Raw genomic sequence first — 17,026 nt, 5'->3', positions numbered from 1 at the left:
ATTTCTCGGCGAAGTATCGCTAGCGACGGTCGGAAGAGGTCGTCGAGTATGCGAGCGGAAGACGGACGTAGCCGCGACTTCCAGTTCACCGACTGTGACCATTAATGACAAGGACTTCTGCGCCTGGTTTGACGGCAAGTCGTGGACGACCAGATGGATCTGGAAAGATGGCCCTGCAGACCTCAAAAACGCGATCTCCCACTACGGCAGCGTCAGCCGAAACAATTTGAAAGACGAATTCAAAAAAGAGATCGACAAGTGGATCGACAAAGGCTGGCTCCGTCCGTGGTCGGCTCAAACCCGAGGAGTTCTGCCGTTGATGGCTGTGGCCCAGCCTAACAAGTCGAAAGTTCGGCCGGTACTCGACTACCGCGAACTCAACAAGTTCGTCGAGTGCAACTCCGGGATGGAAGCACCCGCATGCGATGAAACAGTGCGCAAATGGAGAAGACTGAGAGGGCCCCTCAAGTTGATCGACCTCAAGGCGGCCTATCTCCAAGTAAGAGTGGACGAGAATCTTTGGCGTCACCAGCTGGTGCGGTACGAGGGGAAACCGTACTGCCTCACGAGACTCGGTTTCGGACTGAGCAGTGCGCCGAAGATAATGAACCGAATTGTGGAGCATGTCCTCTCACAGGACGCCGAGGTCCGACGGGGGACCGATAATTATATCGACGATATAATCGTGGACGAGAGCGTCGTGAAGGCGAGCAGAGTGGAGGCGTTATTGAAAGAGTTTGGCCTGGAGGCTAAACCGACAGAGGACCTGGAGGGCGGCCGAGTGTTGGGAATGGAGGTGAGACGGGAAGCGGACGGTTCCCTCCGCTTTAGACGGGGTAATTCCATCCCGACACTCGAAAATGGGTCCAAGTTGACGCGACGAGTGCTTTTCTCCATTTGCGGCAAGCTAGTGGGCCACTACCCGATCGGCAATTGGTTGAGGGTGGCCTGCAGCTTTGTAAAGCGTGCGTGCGAAGGCACATCTTGGGAAGATCCAGTCGGAAGGCGGGCGGAGAAGGTGATGCGCGAGATCCTGGCCAGGGTGCGCGCAGACGACCCAGTGCGAGGAAAGTGGAGTATCCTGCGAACGGAGCAGGGGAAAGTGTGGTGCGACGCGAGCTCCATCGCGTACGGCGTAGCGCTCGAGATTGACGGAGACGTGGTGGAGGACGCAGCATGGCTTAGAAAGCCTACGGACGTTGGACACATCAACGTCGCGGAACTGGACGCAGTTCTTAAAGGCGTAAACCTAGCTGTCAAATGGGGAGTTCGAAGACTGACCATCGTGACCGATTCGGCGACGGTCGTCAGTTGGTTGAACTCTGCGTGTGAGGCGGGCCCGAAGGCGAAAGTGTCCGGCGCCGCAGAGATGCTTGTCAGGAGACGACTGGGTGTTCTACGCGAGCTCTTCGACGAATATTGCATAAACGTCAAAATTGTGCAAGTTCCGTCGGAGAAGAATCGAGCGGACGCCCTTACCAGGGTAAAGAAGTCTTGGGTAGACCTGGTTAGGAGAGTTGAACCAGGTGAACCAGTTTGCGCCGCTACCGTTGAGGAGCTGCATCAAATGCACCATTTCGGGGTGGACCGCAGCCTTCATCTCGCGCGAATGGTAGTGCCCAGCGCCACGCGCGGCCAGATCGAGAACTGCGTACGTCAGTGTGACAGATGTCAGTTGATCGACCCGCACCCGACGACGCACGAGGAAGGTTCGTTGGAGGTCAAGCAGAAGTGGACGAGGCTAGCCGTGGATGTGACGCATTACGAAGGAGAGCGATATCTCACGATCGTCGACTGCGGCCCGAGCAGATTCGGAGTATGGAAGCCGTTACGCTCCGAAGCCGCATCTGAAATCGCGGCACAGCTGGAGCAGCTGTTCATTGAGAGGGGTCCACCTGAGGAGCTGCTTATGGACAACGGAACAGCCTTCAGATCTGACCGAGTGGCCGACATGTGCAACCGGTGGAACGTGCGAAGACGCTTCAGAGCCGCGTACCGACCGCAAGGAAACGGTATCGTCGAACGTCACCACCGCACGATAAAGAGAACGGCAGCTAGAACCAACATCTCCCCAGTTCAAGCGGTATTCTGGTACAACCTCGCACCAAAAGACCCGAAGGACATCACCTCGTCGCCGGCTAGAATGATATTCAACTACAAGTGGAGGCACCCGGCGACGACGACGGAAGGGAGCGACGCGGAAGAAGCGAGGTTCGAGGTTAACGAAGCTGTGCTCGTTAAACCAGCGCAGTCGTCGTGCACCAAACCTTGGACCGAGGGGCGCGTGACCGGGATTGTGTCGCGGAACAACGTCATCGTAGATGGCATTCCGCGACACGTCCTAGACTTGAGGAAGGCGCCAAGGGAGGACAGACCGCAGCTGACTACGATTAGCTTATTGCCTCAGCTGCCCGCGACCCCATCAGAACGGCCATCTACAGCAGCAGAAAACGCGACGACTCCCGCGCCCGACATTGAAGATTCCCGAGAAGAGGAGCAGAGCTCAACACCTCGACCAACACGGCAACGAAGACGTCCCGCCTACCTTCGGGAATTTATATGATGAGGGCATCAGGAGGGCGTGTGGTGTGATGGCAACACCGGGGGGAGGAGAAAGGCGACCGAGGGGAAGACGCGCAGGACTCGCTCTCTTAAACCGGACAGCGACCTAGGCGGACGGCAGCACAGATACTGATTTAAATTCTTCAAGCTGGCGGGGCGAAAATCACATGAACGCCGCAAATGGCAATTAAATTTCACTTTTTATTAAATGTTAACCTCAACTATGAATATTCCGGTTTTAAATCTCAAATCTTTGTATGCGTATTGACTACACAGCACAGTAACGCGCAGATTTATTTGGCACAGTAAGGGAAATTTAATTGTTCGTTTAGAATCAACTATTTTTACACCTTGTTCGTAATTACCCCGTCGTGCGAATAAGTGAATTTAATTGAATTAATGATTTGATCCCACGCATTTTATTATTCTATATTAAAAATAATATTATTTAAATGTATGTAATATTTATTTAATAAGGAAAACAGTAGTGCGTATTTATTTAAATAGCAATGGTCGAGATGCGCTACGTTAAGACCGAAGGAGAAATTGTCAATGGCCAATGGTCCGTCGTCCGCGCGGCGGCTGTCTAATTTAGTTTTAGGATAAAATTCATTCAACAGCCACAATGGAGGACGATCTTCGAAATTACAAGCTGCAATTGCAACAGGTTTGATTCGCTTTAATTAATTTGCTGTGAACGTTTAACAAATGTCATATTCCACCAGGTCGACGCGGCTCTCACGACCGATCCTGGCAACGAGGAGCTCAAGAAGCTGAAGGGGGATCTGCAGGAGGTGATCGAGCTCACGCAGGATCTGCTCAAGACCCAACAGGAGGAGGCCGCCGGCGGCGGTAAACAAAGCGAGGCAGGAAACAGCGAAGTCGCCACCACACTCAAAGTGCCCGGCATTCAAATCAGCGCACAGGACAGGATAAACCTCAAAAGGAAGAAGTGGAAGATCGGAGACAGGTGTCTGGCCAAATGGGAAGAGGACGGACAGTGAGTGCTCATTTTATGTTTACCTAATGGCTCAGTCTACCTTCAATGTCGTTTCAATAAATATATATCTATAAATGTATATACGGCGGCCATTTTGAATTAACTGTCATTCTTTGATATAAACAATCACAATGACGTCATATCTATTTGATACACATAGTATTTATGTTTTTACCAATTTCCAAACAAGAAGCATTTCAGCTTTTTCAAGAGGTGGCAAGAGTTGGCCAGTCAGTGTTTTTTTTTTAATATTTCCATTTCATTAAGATTCATAGTAATTCACTAAATGATATGCCTTTTTCTGGACAAATTCAAGAGATGCTCTGTTTAGAATCCACATCAAAAACAATGCAATTGTGCCGATATTAATTATCTAGTATTCATATCAATACTTTTTATAACAATATTAAGTGAGTATCATATAAAGCATATTTAAACCGGGAGAGTGCAAAAAACAATTATTCCTTCTCAGAAGTAAAAAATCCACATCAAAAGCAATAAAATCGTGTTGATCGGTAACGAGCGTTTCAACTGCGACATCGCCGACACGATTTTTTTGCTTCTGAGAAGTGATAATAGTTTCTGCGCTCTCCTATTGACCAAAATTTGGTTTGAATATACTTTGATCAGCCCTCATAACAGAAATCTCTAGTAATATTGAGCTATCATATTTTTAAAACAGTATTATTCAAGTGCAGACAAATTATTATATGGAGAAATATGTAAGATGCAACATCTTTTTTTTCACATCATAAAATGAAAACATGGAAAATTTCAATAGTCGTTTTGTAGATTCAAAATGACTTTGTAGAATTAGCCATTAGCCATTAGAAAGTGCACTTTAGGGTAAAACCTATTATAGGAATGATTCATTTTTCATCATTTTGAGACACAGGGACGTTATTTGGAGTCATTTGTTAAAATAATGAGTCACTTCTCAAAAAAAATCAAGTGTTTGTTTTGTGCGGGTTTGCATATAAATGAAATAACTAGAAATAAATTAATCGCGATCGAATTAAATTAAATCTTTGCGTATTGAAACAACAAATACAAATAACTTATAAGCGTTAAACGATAATAAAAGGTGGGCCTTTCTAATATTTTGTTTCTTTCAACGAACGAATTCTGCGAATTCGGTCATAGTAAATACCGCCATAAACATTCTATCACAAATATTTTTCGAAAACATTTGAAAGCATCTCATTGTCTTGTATTTCGAAACAAAATAAAGGCGCATAAAAGATCATGGATTTTAGAGCGGCACATGCTGAGTTAAAATAAAATTCACTGCGTCTTATGTGTAAACAACATACACTGGAAGTACAAGAATTTTCTTGAAAAATTTAAATCGTAGAATTATCAGTCAAAAAATTTCAATTAAAAGATATTTGATTTTACTGAAAAATAATTTCGTCTGCGATGCATTTTTTTAAAAATGTAGCAACATTGAAAATATATAACCTAAGTAATAAAAACAGACGATTTTTAACATGAAGAGGGGTTGTAATTTTATATATAAATTTACAAACCGGCTAAGTTTGCTCCACCCTGGAAAAAGTTTAAATGATGTCCTTGATCAAAAAATATGTAAAATATTAAATTAAGCATTTTCCATTTAATTCGCATATTATTGTGCTAAGCATATTTTATAAAATTAAAAAAGTAACGATTATACAGGTAATTATTGTTAAGCAATAATTATTTTTCAATTCAATATTGTTTTACAAACAATAATTGATTAATATCAATAAAAACCGAGAAAAAAATTGCGAATATATACAAATACTTAATCCATTTTTTATTCAATATTTGATTAGTTAAAAACTGAATAATCAGGAACCCTAGTGAAAATGTATTCCGATATGATTTCACTGATATAACATATTTAAAAAATTATTTTCGGGATAGATAGGGATTTTTTAAAAATATTTTCTCAAGGATAACCCAAGAATTTTTGGTTTAAATTATGGATATTTTATTTATGCTTTTTCCAGGGAGGGGGGGGGGGCAATAGTTGGCCAGTCAGTGGTCGTTTTTTAATATATTAATTTCAATTCTTTGTCCCTGATAAGAAAAACTTTCAAATACAATTTGTATTTGTATGACAATTTGAGTCGAGCCGTCCAAGAAGTTGAATGATTGATCTTGACGAGATATCTCAATATAAGAATCGACTTGTTCCCGGAAAAATGGATCAGTTTAAATTTTCAAGGCAATATATTTTTATTGAAAGATATTTAAAAAATTTTATTAGCAAAAAAACTATAAAAAAATGTTCAAGTTTCATGTCTATATAATTAAAACTACGGCAGTTATCGTGTCCTCAATTTTTTTAATACTCCACATTAATGATTTTAACCTCGATATTTTTCTTACAATATTAAAAAATGGAAATTAAATCGGAATGGGTCGTACATACTTAAAAAATAAAACCGTAGACGTTAATCCACGCCGTTCTTTGCTTTATATCATAATTAAGAAATTATTTTACTGGTATTCGAAGTTTATTCATGTTACAGGTATTACGAATCTATCATCGAGGATATCATCGATCACACAGTCAGGGTGTTATATCCGAAATACAATCAGATGGAACTATGTCACATTGACGAATTGAAAGATTTGCCAGCGAGTATGAAACGAGCCCTCGAAGACGAGTGAGTGTTTACGATTTGTGAAATTATAAAATTGTATCATCGTCTAAATATGGTTATGTTTGTAGGCACGGTAAACCGCACAGCAGGGATTATTTGAAGAAGAAAAAGCAAAAGAAGCAGCAGCGGTATAAGCAGATCGAGGAGGAGCGGGAGTCGGAAAAGAATAAATGGTTATCGTTTTCGTCTAAATCTACGAAGAAATCTGGCGTTAAAGGCAAGAGTATATTCGCGTCGCCGGATAACGTCAACGGGAGGGTCGGAATCGGAACGTGTGGTATCAGCGGCAAACCTATGACGGAGTTCAGCCACGGAGAGATGTGGCGGAAGGGTACATAATTGTCTATATTAGGGAATTTGTTCTAATTCAACTATTAGTACAAAGAGTAATAATCGTTCTCAAATCGGTATACTTTTATTGCTGTCCGTCGTCAGTACAGTGATCGCACTTATATATTAGAAAAATATTATGTATTAATGTTATTTTTGTAAAAATGTAAATCGCAGTCATAAATAACTTATATATCTGTGCGCTTCTCTATAGTGTAATATTATTTTTTCTGTAAAATGTTAATTATCGTCTTGAATGTTCGAAACGGTAAATACAGATTTTAAAATGTGTATGTATATAAAGTGAATCATTTTAAAATATATGGAATTACAAGTGTCAATATTTTTTTTCTCGTTAACACATTAACGATCCTCAGTATAGTTTCTGATTAAAATATAAATGACTTAAAATAAAATCTCATCGAGTAATAAATAATATTAAATAAAACATTCACAATTTGATCTTACACTGATAATCATTTTATACAATTCTTATAAAAGTGTAAACGTTTTCTTCACATACGTATATCGTTATAGAGATCGATTAAATGCAACGTGTGTTATCAGTCGTTATGATCGTATCATATTATTTTACGAAATTTATTGTGCATCCAGTATATAATATTGTGCGTCAAATAATCGTTTAACTTCCCGCATCCGATTAGTTATATTCTTAACTACTAACAATAAATAATTGCAATTAAAATCGACGCATTAATAAATAAGTAAGCTTAACTTTTTAAAAGTCAGTTGTTAAAAATAAGCAAAATTAGTAGTTTCAACGTTGAATCTTTAATGGTACTGGGAAAAATAATCGTTGATATGTTATTTTTTTTGGTGAACGAATGTATCACAAAGTATTGGAATTATATCGAGAAACGGTACGATATTAAAATTAGGTGTTATATTTGTTATTTACAACATAAATAATTTTCATCTGCAATTAAATCTAAGTCGTTGTATTTATATAGTAAATTGTAAAACGATTGATGTAAACGCTAAGAAAGTAGTCTCAAAAAATTGTAAAAAGCAGCAGTTTATGGTTTGATAAAAAAAAGTCTCACGAAAATTCCTCCCTATAAAATGGTTATTTATGCATTGTATATATTATTTTTTTTAGCATGTAAAAAGTATCAATTGATAAATTATTTTTATTTAGTTTTAGTTTTCAATGGGAAATTTTCGTGTGGACTTTTTTCCAATCGTCAAATTAAACAATTTACTGTATATATACTCATTTCAACTTAAAAAAATATATAATTTATCTACAATAAATTGTATGTTAAATTCATTAAAAAATACATTTTTAATCGTCAATGTGGACGTAATGACCGTGAACAGTCGCCGATTGATGATAGCGCCTCCTCGATGCGAAATCTTCGTTGTCTTCATTCAATTGCGACGGTTCAACGTCGACTCCGGGATGAACGGGAGTCACTACAAACTGCTCGTATTCCAATACCCTTTTTCTGTGAAGAAAAAGATATATTAAAATTTGTTACGGATCAGAATTGGATTGATTTGCAGTTGAAGACTTACCCCATTAGTCTTAAACATATATTTTTTAACCACACGAGGAATCGAAACTCTGCTGTTCTTCCGGGCTTTACTGCAGGATTTGCTGTGCCGATATAAAACCAGACTAACCAGATTACCACCAAGCAACCGATCGCATAACCCCAATCGACTAAGAACATCAAGATCAACTTTGTTACGACCTAAAAACACAACAACAATAATTACAACTCAATTTTTTTTAAAAATACATTTACAGAATTCCACACGAGTAGGAAATAATTCATTCTGCAGTTATAATTTAATACATTAAAATTATAAATATAATACGTATACATTTAGAAAAATACTAAAAGTAAACTGAAAATATTTATTATTAAATTTAAAGTAATAAATAAGAAAAATAAAAATGATATGTAAAAATTACATGAATTCAATAAAATATATTTTGACAAATTCAAGGAAAAGGGACAAATGCCCCCCTAATGATGTCTGTTTAGAATCTACGGCAAAAGCAATAAAATCATGACACTGCAGTGAAGACTTTTTATAATTGAAATAATTTTAGAGTTGAATGTAGCATATCTAAACTAAATTTTGAACAATAGGAGTGCGCAAAAAACAATTACCACTTTTCAGAAGTAAAAAATCTACGTCAAAAGCAATAAAATCGTGTTGGCGCCGTCGCAGTGGAAACCCGACGGCACCAAATGTGACGAGCGTTCCCACTTCAACACTCGCCGACACGATTTTATTGTTTTTGATGTGAATTTTTGACTTCTGAGAAGTGATAATTGTTTTTGCACCCTCCTATTAACCAAAATTTGGTTAATAAGAGGACGAACTATAGAGCAATATGCGAGATGCGATAATTGTTTTAATATTTTTCCATATTTTAAATTGGTTGTTATTAGCATTATTAAATATTTTATTATAGTAATTTGTGTTTATTTTTCTTCCATAAGTAGTTACAGCCTTTCTATACTCTATTTGCGTTAACACAGTCAGTTCGAGAGCTATCCATTTCATCATTATTCATAATTGAGAAAGAGATGGCAAGTTTGGATTTGCGCCCCTATTATTAGCTCTAAAGCACACAATATGGTAAGATAAAAATTTATATAAATTTATCCAAAATATAAACAGGAGTAATGATAAGTACATCAAACGTATTCTTAGGGTAAATTGTAGAGGCGTAAACCCAAACTTACAATCTCTTTCTCAATTATGAATAATGATGAAATGGATAGCCCTCGAACTGACTGCGTTAATGCAAATATAGTGTAGCTAGATTTTTTCTGGGTTAAGATAATTGATTCTAGCTTTCATTTATGATGGCAAATATTTATATTTTTAATTAAATTTTGATCTAAATAATTGGTTTGATCTAAATATAGATCAAACCATGGAACGTTGCCTTTATTTTGATGATCTGAACTTTTTGTCAAGGTTTTATATCTACTTTTACTTGTAGCGGTTTTAATTTTATTTATAAAATTATTAGTCTTCATTGACATTTTCTAATAATTTAAAGTTTTATTATATTTTGTAGTTGTCTATAGCTAATTTTAAATATCTCTTTAATTGGTTCACAATTGTTGGATAATTTTTTCATATTATTTAGACATTCTATAAGCAATATAATATGATCACTTATTGTCGATATTATAAATTTTTCCTATTAAATTAAAATTTGACATAATATGATCTATCAATGAATCCTTGTGTATAAAGATTTGTTTAAAATGTTAAAATTACAAGATTGTTTCACTGTTATAGTCACTAATGTTATATATATTTTTTTGTTATGTCTATGCTAAAATCTAAAATTATACCTTTTCTCTTTATATTATTTAACATATATTTTAATAAACCTAAAAAATCATTATGTAAATTATGAAAACTTACTCCACTGAGAGACAACCAACGATTACAAAGGCTCGAGTACCAGTTCTTCCTCTTGGAATGGATATGTGAGTTTTTAGAACGATCTGCGATCGGATCGGTGTCAGTTGGAGATAAGCTTGCGCCTCCGTTTTGTGATGGAAAGCTATCACTAGGCGATGATGCCTAGAAATTTAACATATAATAATTTATATATTTTTAATTTATTAAAAAGATCTTGGTAATAAATAACTACATACCAAATTCTTATGTCTAGTTCTCTCCGGAAACAATACGTCTAAATCGTTGGTCGTCGTTCCGTATTGCTGAGGCGATTCATCCTGGTGTGATGCTCTATGCGTTTGAGATTGAAATCTCAACTCTCGTTTGTGTTGCAAGTCGAAGGTTTGCGCCAGCGCAAAGTATGAATAGTCAATGCACGCATAAGTGATTAAGAACGGCATGGTGACGATTGGCGCTAGCTTGTTGATGTCGCCGATTAAAATGAACGAAATCGTCACAATCGCAACGACTCCCATGGAATATATCGGCACTTTGTTTGGACCTCTCTGTGAAAAATAATTTATATGAATTAACATAAGAAGCATTGCAGTTATTATTATATAATATGAAATATTTAAATTTTATAAAGAAAATCTTTAGAAGTATTGGTTCTCTATTGTCTTACAAATACTATAAGCGGTAAAATCCTAAGCTTAAAGAGGTTTCGCGCAGCTGTTTACTTATTAGAAAGTATAAATTTACTCTAATCCAAGAAATTAAAAAGCATCTATTTGCAATTTCGATTTGAATTTGCATGTTTGTTGAATATATTTTGCCGGCACGGCAAATATATAACAGCTGCGTAAAACTTGTGTAAGCTTAGAAGCTTTGTATACAATTTACTGTGTGTTGTTTTGTAACATAAAACACAAATGCAACATGTTTATAACTAATCAACTGTCTTGATCCATAATATAGTTTTAAAAAGCATTGGCATGTCGAAGCTATAAGTAATTAGCATTTATTTATATTATATGGTAAAAAAATTCACTAACCCCTTTACCAAGAAAACCGAGTCCCGGAATAACATTTTCATTGGCAATGCTCTGCAATACCCTCGGTGTACCATACATGGCGCCGAGGCACGAGCTCATCGAACTAACGTAAAGACCGGCTAATAATAAAATGCGGACGGCAGAAACTTTAGCAGTCAGGAATGAATCTTCCAATAAGGCACTTCGTACACATGTCGCACCGAGCGTTATTACAAAAACGAGATACAAAAATGTCCTACAATAAAATAAGCAAAAATTATAAAATATAATATTATAAATAGCATAATTATAAATTTTATTACCCAGTCATGATCGCAGCTAGTGATCCGTTTGGAATGTTATTTGAAGGAGAACGCAAATCGCCGCTCATATTGATACCGGCGAGGATTCCGGTGATCGTCGGGAAGAAGACGCCGAACACTGTGAACCAGGCGTAACCGTCGCGATAGTCCGACCATAAGTTTTTATCCATGTTCCAACTGAGCCATCCTTCGAAGCCACTTTCTGTCGGTAATATAGACGATTAATGTTTTTAGATTTGGAGTATATTTATAGAAGTTCATACCTATATCGTCGTGAATGAATGATCCTACACTAAAATCTAGAGCTGCCAACAATAATATCAACAATAACGCAAACTGCAATTTGATGACCCATTTGACTCCGGCTACGTTTATTGTTCCTAATAATAAAACGGCACTTCCGGCGAATGCTCGAGCAACCCAAACGTTTTCACTGAGACCCACTAGTCCAGCCATCGATTCTCCGAAGCCCAAAACGTTTAACGCACATCCTACTGCCTATAAAAAATGTTATTCTTATTAATATTGAAAAAATATATTTTGACAAATTTGATATTCATGTACCTCCAGCAATAACCCTAGAGCCAATATATTGGCTTTACTAGAATTGTCAAAAATACCCTGAGCCAATATATTGGTTATAACATTCTTGTTATATTATTTTATTTTAAAATTTACGGATTTTCGAAAACACTTTAATTGACAATATATTTTTTTATCATTATTTTATAAAATTAGGATAATTCTATAATAACTAGCTATAACCCGTCAAAAAATAACAGAATTTTTATGTTTGAATTTTAGCTTTACATTAATTGTTTAGTTTAATGTTCTAGTGGTATAAAAAAAATGTATTAAAAGTATTTTAAAAAAATGTAAAAAAGTATTTTATGTTCGGTAATTAAATAATAGAGTATTTCTAGTTTCCTCAATGAAAATTTAAAGGGTACTAAGAGGAATAAGATTCATTTCCTGATTTTTAAGTTTTATGATCTTGCATATTGTTGAATTATTTTAATCTACTAGCACGATATATAAGTTAATGATTAATACACAAAAGACTTGGGGTCAAACTCCATATTAACCTTAGTGTTTTTAAATTTCTATCGTGTCTGAAAAATATAAATTAGTGATTATTGTATAATTATAATTCTGTTCATTCATTACAGAATAAGTTTTCCTAGAGTTTCCTAATCTCACGGATGAGTATTGTAATGATTAAGCACTTCATGCCTAAAATATTTTTCAACTTTTTATTTTAAAATCTTTTACTCTTTTTTAAATAAATATTAAATATATAATGCAACAGAAAAAACACGTTTTTTTATAGCACAATTTAAATGAACAATATATAAAATAATTGTTCCATAAAACGAATTGTTTATGCATTACTGTTGGTCAGAACATTGAACACCCCATGAATAACTCTCAGCAACGAATCCTTTTCCTTGTTAAATTGCACTTTTTATAATATAATAAAAATAAAATTGAGCAATAGAAATAATGATTCGTAATACATAATTCCATATTTGCAGATTGTTTAAGTTCTGAGAAATAAAACAAAATTACGTATTAGAATAAAAAATATTACTAAGCACAAAGGAAAAAAAACCTAATGAATGAAGAATACAAACATATACGACCCTCGGTGTAATGCTAAGTGAATTTTTGCACATGTGCAGTCGCTGTCCTTAAACTTATTAAATATAAAAAAAATACTCTTCAGCTCTTAGGGAATAGCATATATGTATAAAACAAAACAGTACAACAAAAAATTGCACATGAGAAAAGCATTCATTGTATAATTCCTGACTTAGTTACACAAAAAATGTAATTCAATATTTAAAATTAAATAGAGGATAATATACTATTAACACTAAGCTATCATGCATGAATTGTAAAATTGATATAAATTTTGAAATCATCATTCTAAGGCAGTGTCTGCCAAACAGTGTGCCGCGAGAGATTTCAGGTGTGTGGATACAAACAATACCGTGTTGTAAATAATCTTTACAATTACAATTTTTCTAATATTAAAAAATATTTTTCAGTCAATTAAAAAAAACGTGCTGTAACTGGCATCATCTATTGATTCGAGAAATAGAGTTCGTCGACTTTTAAATAAGTGAAAATATTGTTTATCCAATTGTTTAGATACTTGAAACAGTATTGAAACTATGTTATAAATTTTTCAGAAATCACAATTATTTACTTAGCAATATAGATATTTTTATTTATATACCGTAAGAAAGTAAATATGTTTGATGCTTATTTTATTTCAAGTATATACATATATCGTTAACGTTTTAATTTCAAGGTTATCTTGATTTGCGAAATCACATAAATTAAATGGGCATAACTTTTAAATCATATGACTTAATTTATATTTAAAAAATACATATTAATATGACCTTCACCGTTAACTATTATTACCTTATAATATATTATAATAATTACCTGTCCAAAACAGTAAAGCAGTCCTAAAGAACCGCCAAAACGCGAGCCGAGTGTGTGTGCCAATAGAAAATATACACCGCCACTTTCAATGCGACATCTTTCGCAGATTCCTACAGCCGATAATACTGATACCAAAGCTACGAACACTGAAAATCATACACAACATAGCAATGTAAATGAATTCATATTTAATATTGGTTATAATTTGATCGATACCTGTAAATAAAACTATTAATATTGCATTAATGACTCCGGCCTGAGCGACCATCCATCCCGATCGCAAAAATACGATTACTCCGAATATATTTATGAGACAAGACGTGAAGACTCCGTCCCACGTGCCAAACAATACTGGTTGAGATATAAAAAAATTAGATCGCCACCAAGGAACGTCTCCCTGTAAATGAAAATTAAATTTTATAATATATCTTAATATTTCTTATTAAATATAAATGAAATGATCTATTAAAGATATAAGAATCACAGGATTCGTACTTTACATTTCTTAAAAATTCAAATCTATACATAAGGCAAATGAAATATAATTCTCAAATTATCACTAGAATGTGTACAAAATAAATTTAAAACTGAATTTATTAGAATATAGAAGAGTTAGATTTGATTCGACATTTATTTTTGAAATGCTCGATAGTAAATTGTATTGCCTTGAATTGATCGGTATGGTTAATTAAGGTGACCAGATTTTGAAAAAGGACATAAATTAAAAAGGCCATTTTGGATTTTTTTGTTAGAAGAATATAAATTGCTGTGGAAGTTGAAAAAAATAGAAATCACTGAAATTTTTGTTGGTGGAAGATAAAGGAGAACAGATTGCTGTAAGAGCTAAAAATAAGGTCATTTTAGAAAGTTTTGTTCAAGAAGAAATTTTTTAGGACGTCTGGTCACACATAGGAAAAATTGGCAAAACAAATTTATTTCATATTGATAACGGTAATTCTAACTACCGTATGCATTCCATCTTGTCAAGATTACGTTTGCTAATATATTTTCATGGTTTAAAAAGTCTAAAAATTAAACTTTTAGTGCATAAATATTTAATGTAATTTTTATACTTGTTCTTCGGCGAAAATTTCATTGGCCCCCGAAGCTTGATGACCTCCAGCGCCGTACTGATATTCATTTCCAAGATCGACGAAGCCGCCCGAGTTCCGTCTCGTCCTATTGCGTCCGAACACTCCGGGGTTTTCATCGCTCAATCCGAAACTGTCCAAATCTCTCCTCTTAACGCTTTTAGCGGATTCCATTATTTAAAATATAATCCTGTAACAAAAAGCGTAATAAGTGAGACACTAGATAAGAGCACACAATGAGATTTGAATTATCGCTGATAAGATTCGATCTTATTGATTGTAGGAAATTCACATCATGTATGGGATAAACAATAGATGCGACTCACTTTTGTAATTCCGCGTTTGTGGTGTTATGGTTGTAAAAAACGTAAAAATGTGTTATAAAATGGTATCAAACGAGCGTTTAAGCGCCATCACCGCGAAAAACGCATCACACAATATGCGGCAGGTCAGACGTCATCCAGCTGTCAATAGAGTGAATCACAAGTTGACGTTTTAATGTTGGCCGTAGCAAAAATTTTTTCGACCATGATTAAATACATAATTTGTGGTTAATATATTATTTTTATCAAAACAATAAACAACTTTTATAAGTAAAAAACATTTTTGACATTTCAATTTTGCCCACACCATAAAGTTTTATTTTATGATTATCATAATGATGCTAAAATTAAAACGTCATATACAAACGCAATTTAAGTATTTCAGCAAAAAAAAATCTTAAGAGCAATTATCAATATGACGCTAAATTTTTTTTACGGCACAATTAATGTTTTAAAAGCAAGATTTATTGCAGTATGTCACGGTTCAAATTTAAAATGAACGCGCGCTTTCAAAATTACTAAATTTAATTATTTATTTTTAAATCTTCCGTAACAGGCGTAAGCCTAATGCGTAACAACGCGGTAAATCTGTACAACTGGGTCAATAAAATGAATACCTACTAGTAAATATTAACCAACAAACTAAAAATCTGGGAATCGGCGACATCTATAAATTTAATTATAAATTAATATGTGTAATACAATTTATAATCAAGCAGCTGGGGGCATTTTTTTCTAATAATAGTACTTTTGTACAATATTAATAAAAATTCGAGTGCCGCTGCTGGGGCTCGAACCCGCAACCTTAGAGTTACTAGTCTGAAATGTTACGGACTGCTATTCCGTCGTTATATTTAGCAAGAAAGATAAAAACAAATACAGCAAAAACTTATTTCCGAATAGGGAACAAAACAATCTAACCATTACATTATCTGTAATAGATAATACAGGCTAGCGAAAAACTAATTTTTAAACATTGTTTGATTTATGTGCAATTTTCATGCAATTTTTACTGCTGATTCTAAAAATAACATCCATATTTTCTACCACGTAAAATTATTTCACAAAATTCATATCTATGTGTCAATTTATTGCACAAATTTGAACTGTTATAACGTAATAATTTTTATATTATTTCTTAACTATAATTTGATCAAAAAATTGCAATATACCATAAATTTATCAAATAGAGAGAATGATTTTTAGCTAAATTAAAATCTATTTTCAATTTGTTTTAATATTATACATTCTTAAATAAAATCATTTTAATTTTATGTTTCTTAAATATACAATAGTGAGTGTATATATTATATATGTATATACAAAGACATATGTACATATATAGTACCTGTATAGTTATGATGTGAATATATCTTATTGTCGTTAAGAATCCAATTTCTATTTAAATACAAAAAGCAATCACATTACCATCAAATTACACTAACTCGAAAAACTAACGTTTTTATTTTCCACTTTCATTGAAATTACTACTCAAACTCCTGTCGGCGTTGAAACTCGATATTTACACGTAGAATTGAAAGTTTTCAAGTTGGTCTCATATCTTCACCGGCGATACCGTTCTACTCCGGTGCTTATCTTTGAGCCCAACTTCTCTGGCGTTCTTCTTACACTCGGGATGAAGCCGCAGTTATCGTCGGATGAAGTTCGCCCAAAGAAGGCCTTAACTTTTAACGTGATTCTACGTACAAGGTGTTTCAACTCACGCACGCCTGGTTCCTTATCACCTTTGCCATGTACTGAAAACTGCTCGTTTACACCTGTCGAAACATTGTGTAATGAATACATTATATTGTAACAATGCTGGAATTATTCTATAAATCAGCACTATA

General features: G+C 35.0%; 3 protein-coding genes across 3 annotated transcripts; 2 read left to right on the top strand and 1 right to left on the bottom strand.

Moving 5' to 3' along the window:
- The first annotated feature begins 319 nt into the window (after positions 1-319).
- Positions 320-2,563, top strand: LOC148231435 (uncharacterized). The gene has a single exon (XM_088193589.1). It carries the CDS (start codon positions 320-322, stop codon positions 2,561-2,563), a length of 2,244 nt encoding a protein of 747 aa, XP_088049715.1.
- A 550-nt stretch (positions 2,564-3,113) lies between these two features.
- Spf30 (survival of motor neuron-related-splicing factor 30) lies at positions 3,114-6,887 on the top strand. Its single transcript, XM_088193698.1, has 4 exons — positions 3,114-3,229; positions 3,288-3,562; positions 6,082-6,219; positions 6,285-6,887. Exons 1-4 carry the CDS (start codon positions 3,188-3,190, stop codon positions 6,553-6,555), a joined length of 726 nt encoding a protein of 241 aa, XP_088049824.1. The 5' UTR covers positions 3,114-3,187; the 3' UTR covers positions 6,556-6,887.
- Positions 6,609-15,330, bottom strand: LOC148231433 (solute carrier family 12 member 8). Its single transcript, XM_088193697.1, has 11 exons — positions 15,180-15,330; positions 14,836-15,043; positions 13,979-14,159; positions 13,763-13,908; positions 11,569-11,803; positions 11,306-11,507; positions 11,004-11,238; positions 10,206-10,514; positions 9,970-10,131; positions 8,086-8,264; positions 6,609-8,015 (listed from the first exon to the last, which is right to left on the bottom strand). The coding sequence occupies exons 2-11, from the start codon at positions 15,025-15,027 to the stop codon at positions 7,853-7,855; spliced, it is 2,004 nt and encodes a 667-aa protein (XP_088049823.1). The 5' UTR covers positions 15,028-15,043; positions 15,180-15,330; the 3' UTR covers positions 6,609-7,852.
- Positions 15,331-17,026: the final 1,696 nt, after the last annotated feature.

The sequence above is a fragment of the Plectrocnemia conspersa genome, unplaced genomic scaffold (assembly GCF_051122295.1).
Source record: "Plectrocnemia conspersa isolate PC_06_02 unplaced genomic scaffold, ASM5112229v1 ptg000009l, whole genome shotgun sequence".
Taxonomy (NCBI): domain Eukaryota; kingdom Metazoa; phylum Arthropoda; class Insecta; order Trichoptera; family Polycentropodidae; genus Plectrocnemia; species Plectrocnemia conspersa.
Note: the sequence above shows the minus strand (reverse complement) of the source record. Positions and strands in the feature narration are given on the sequence as shown.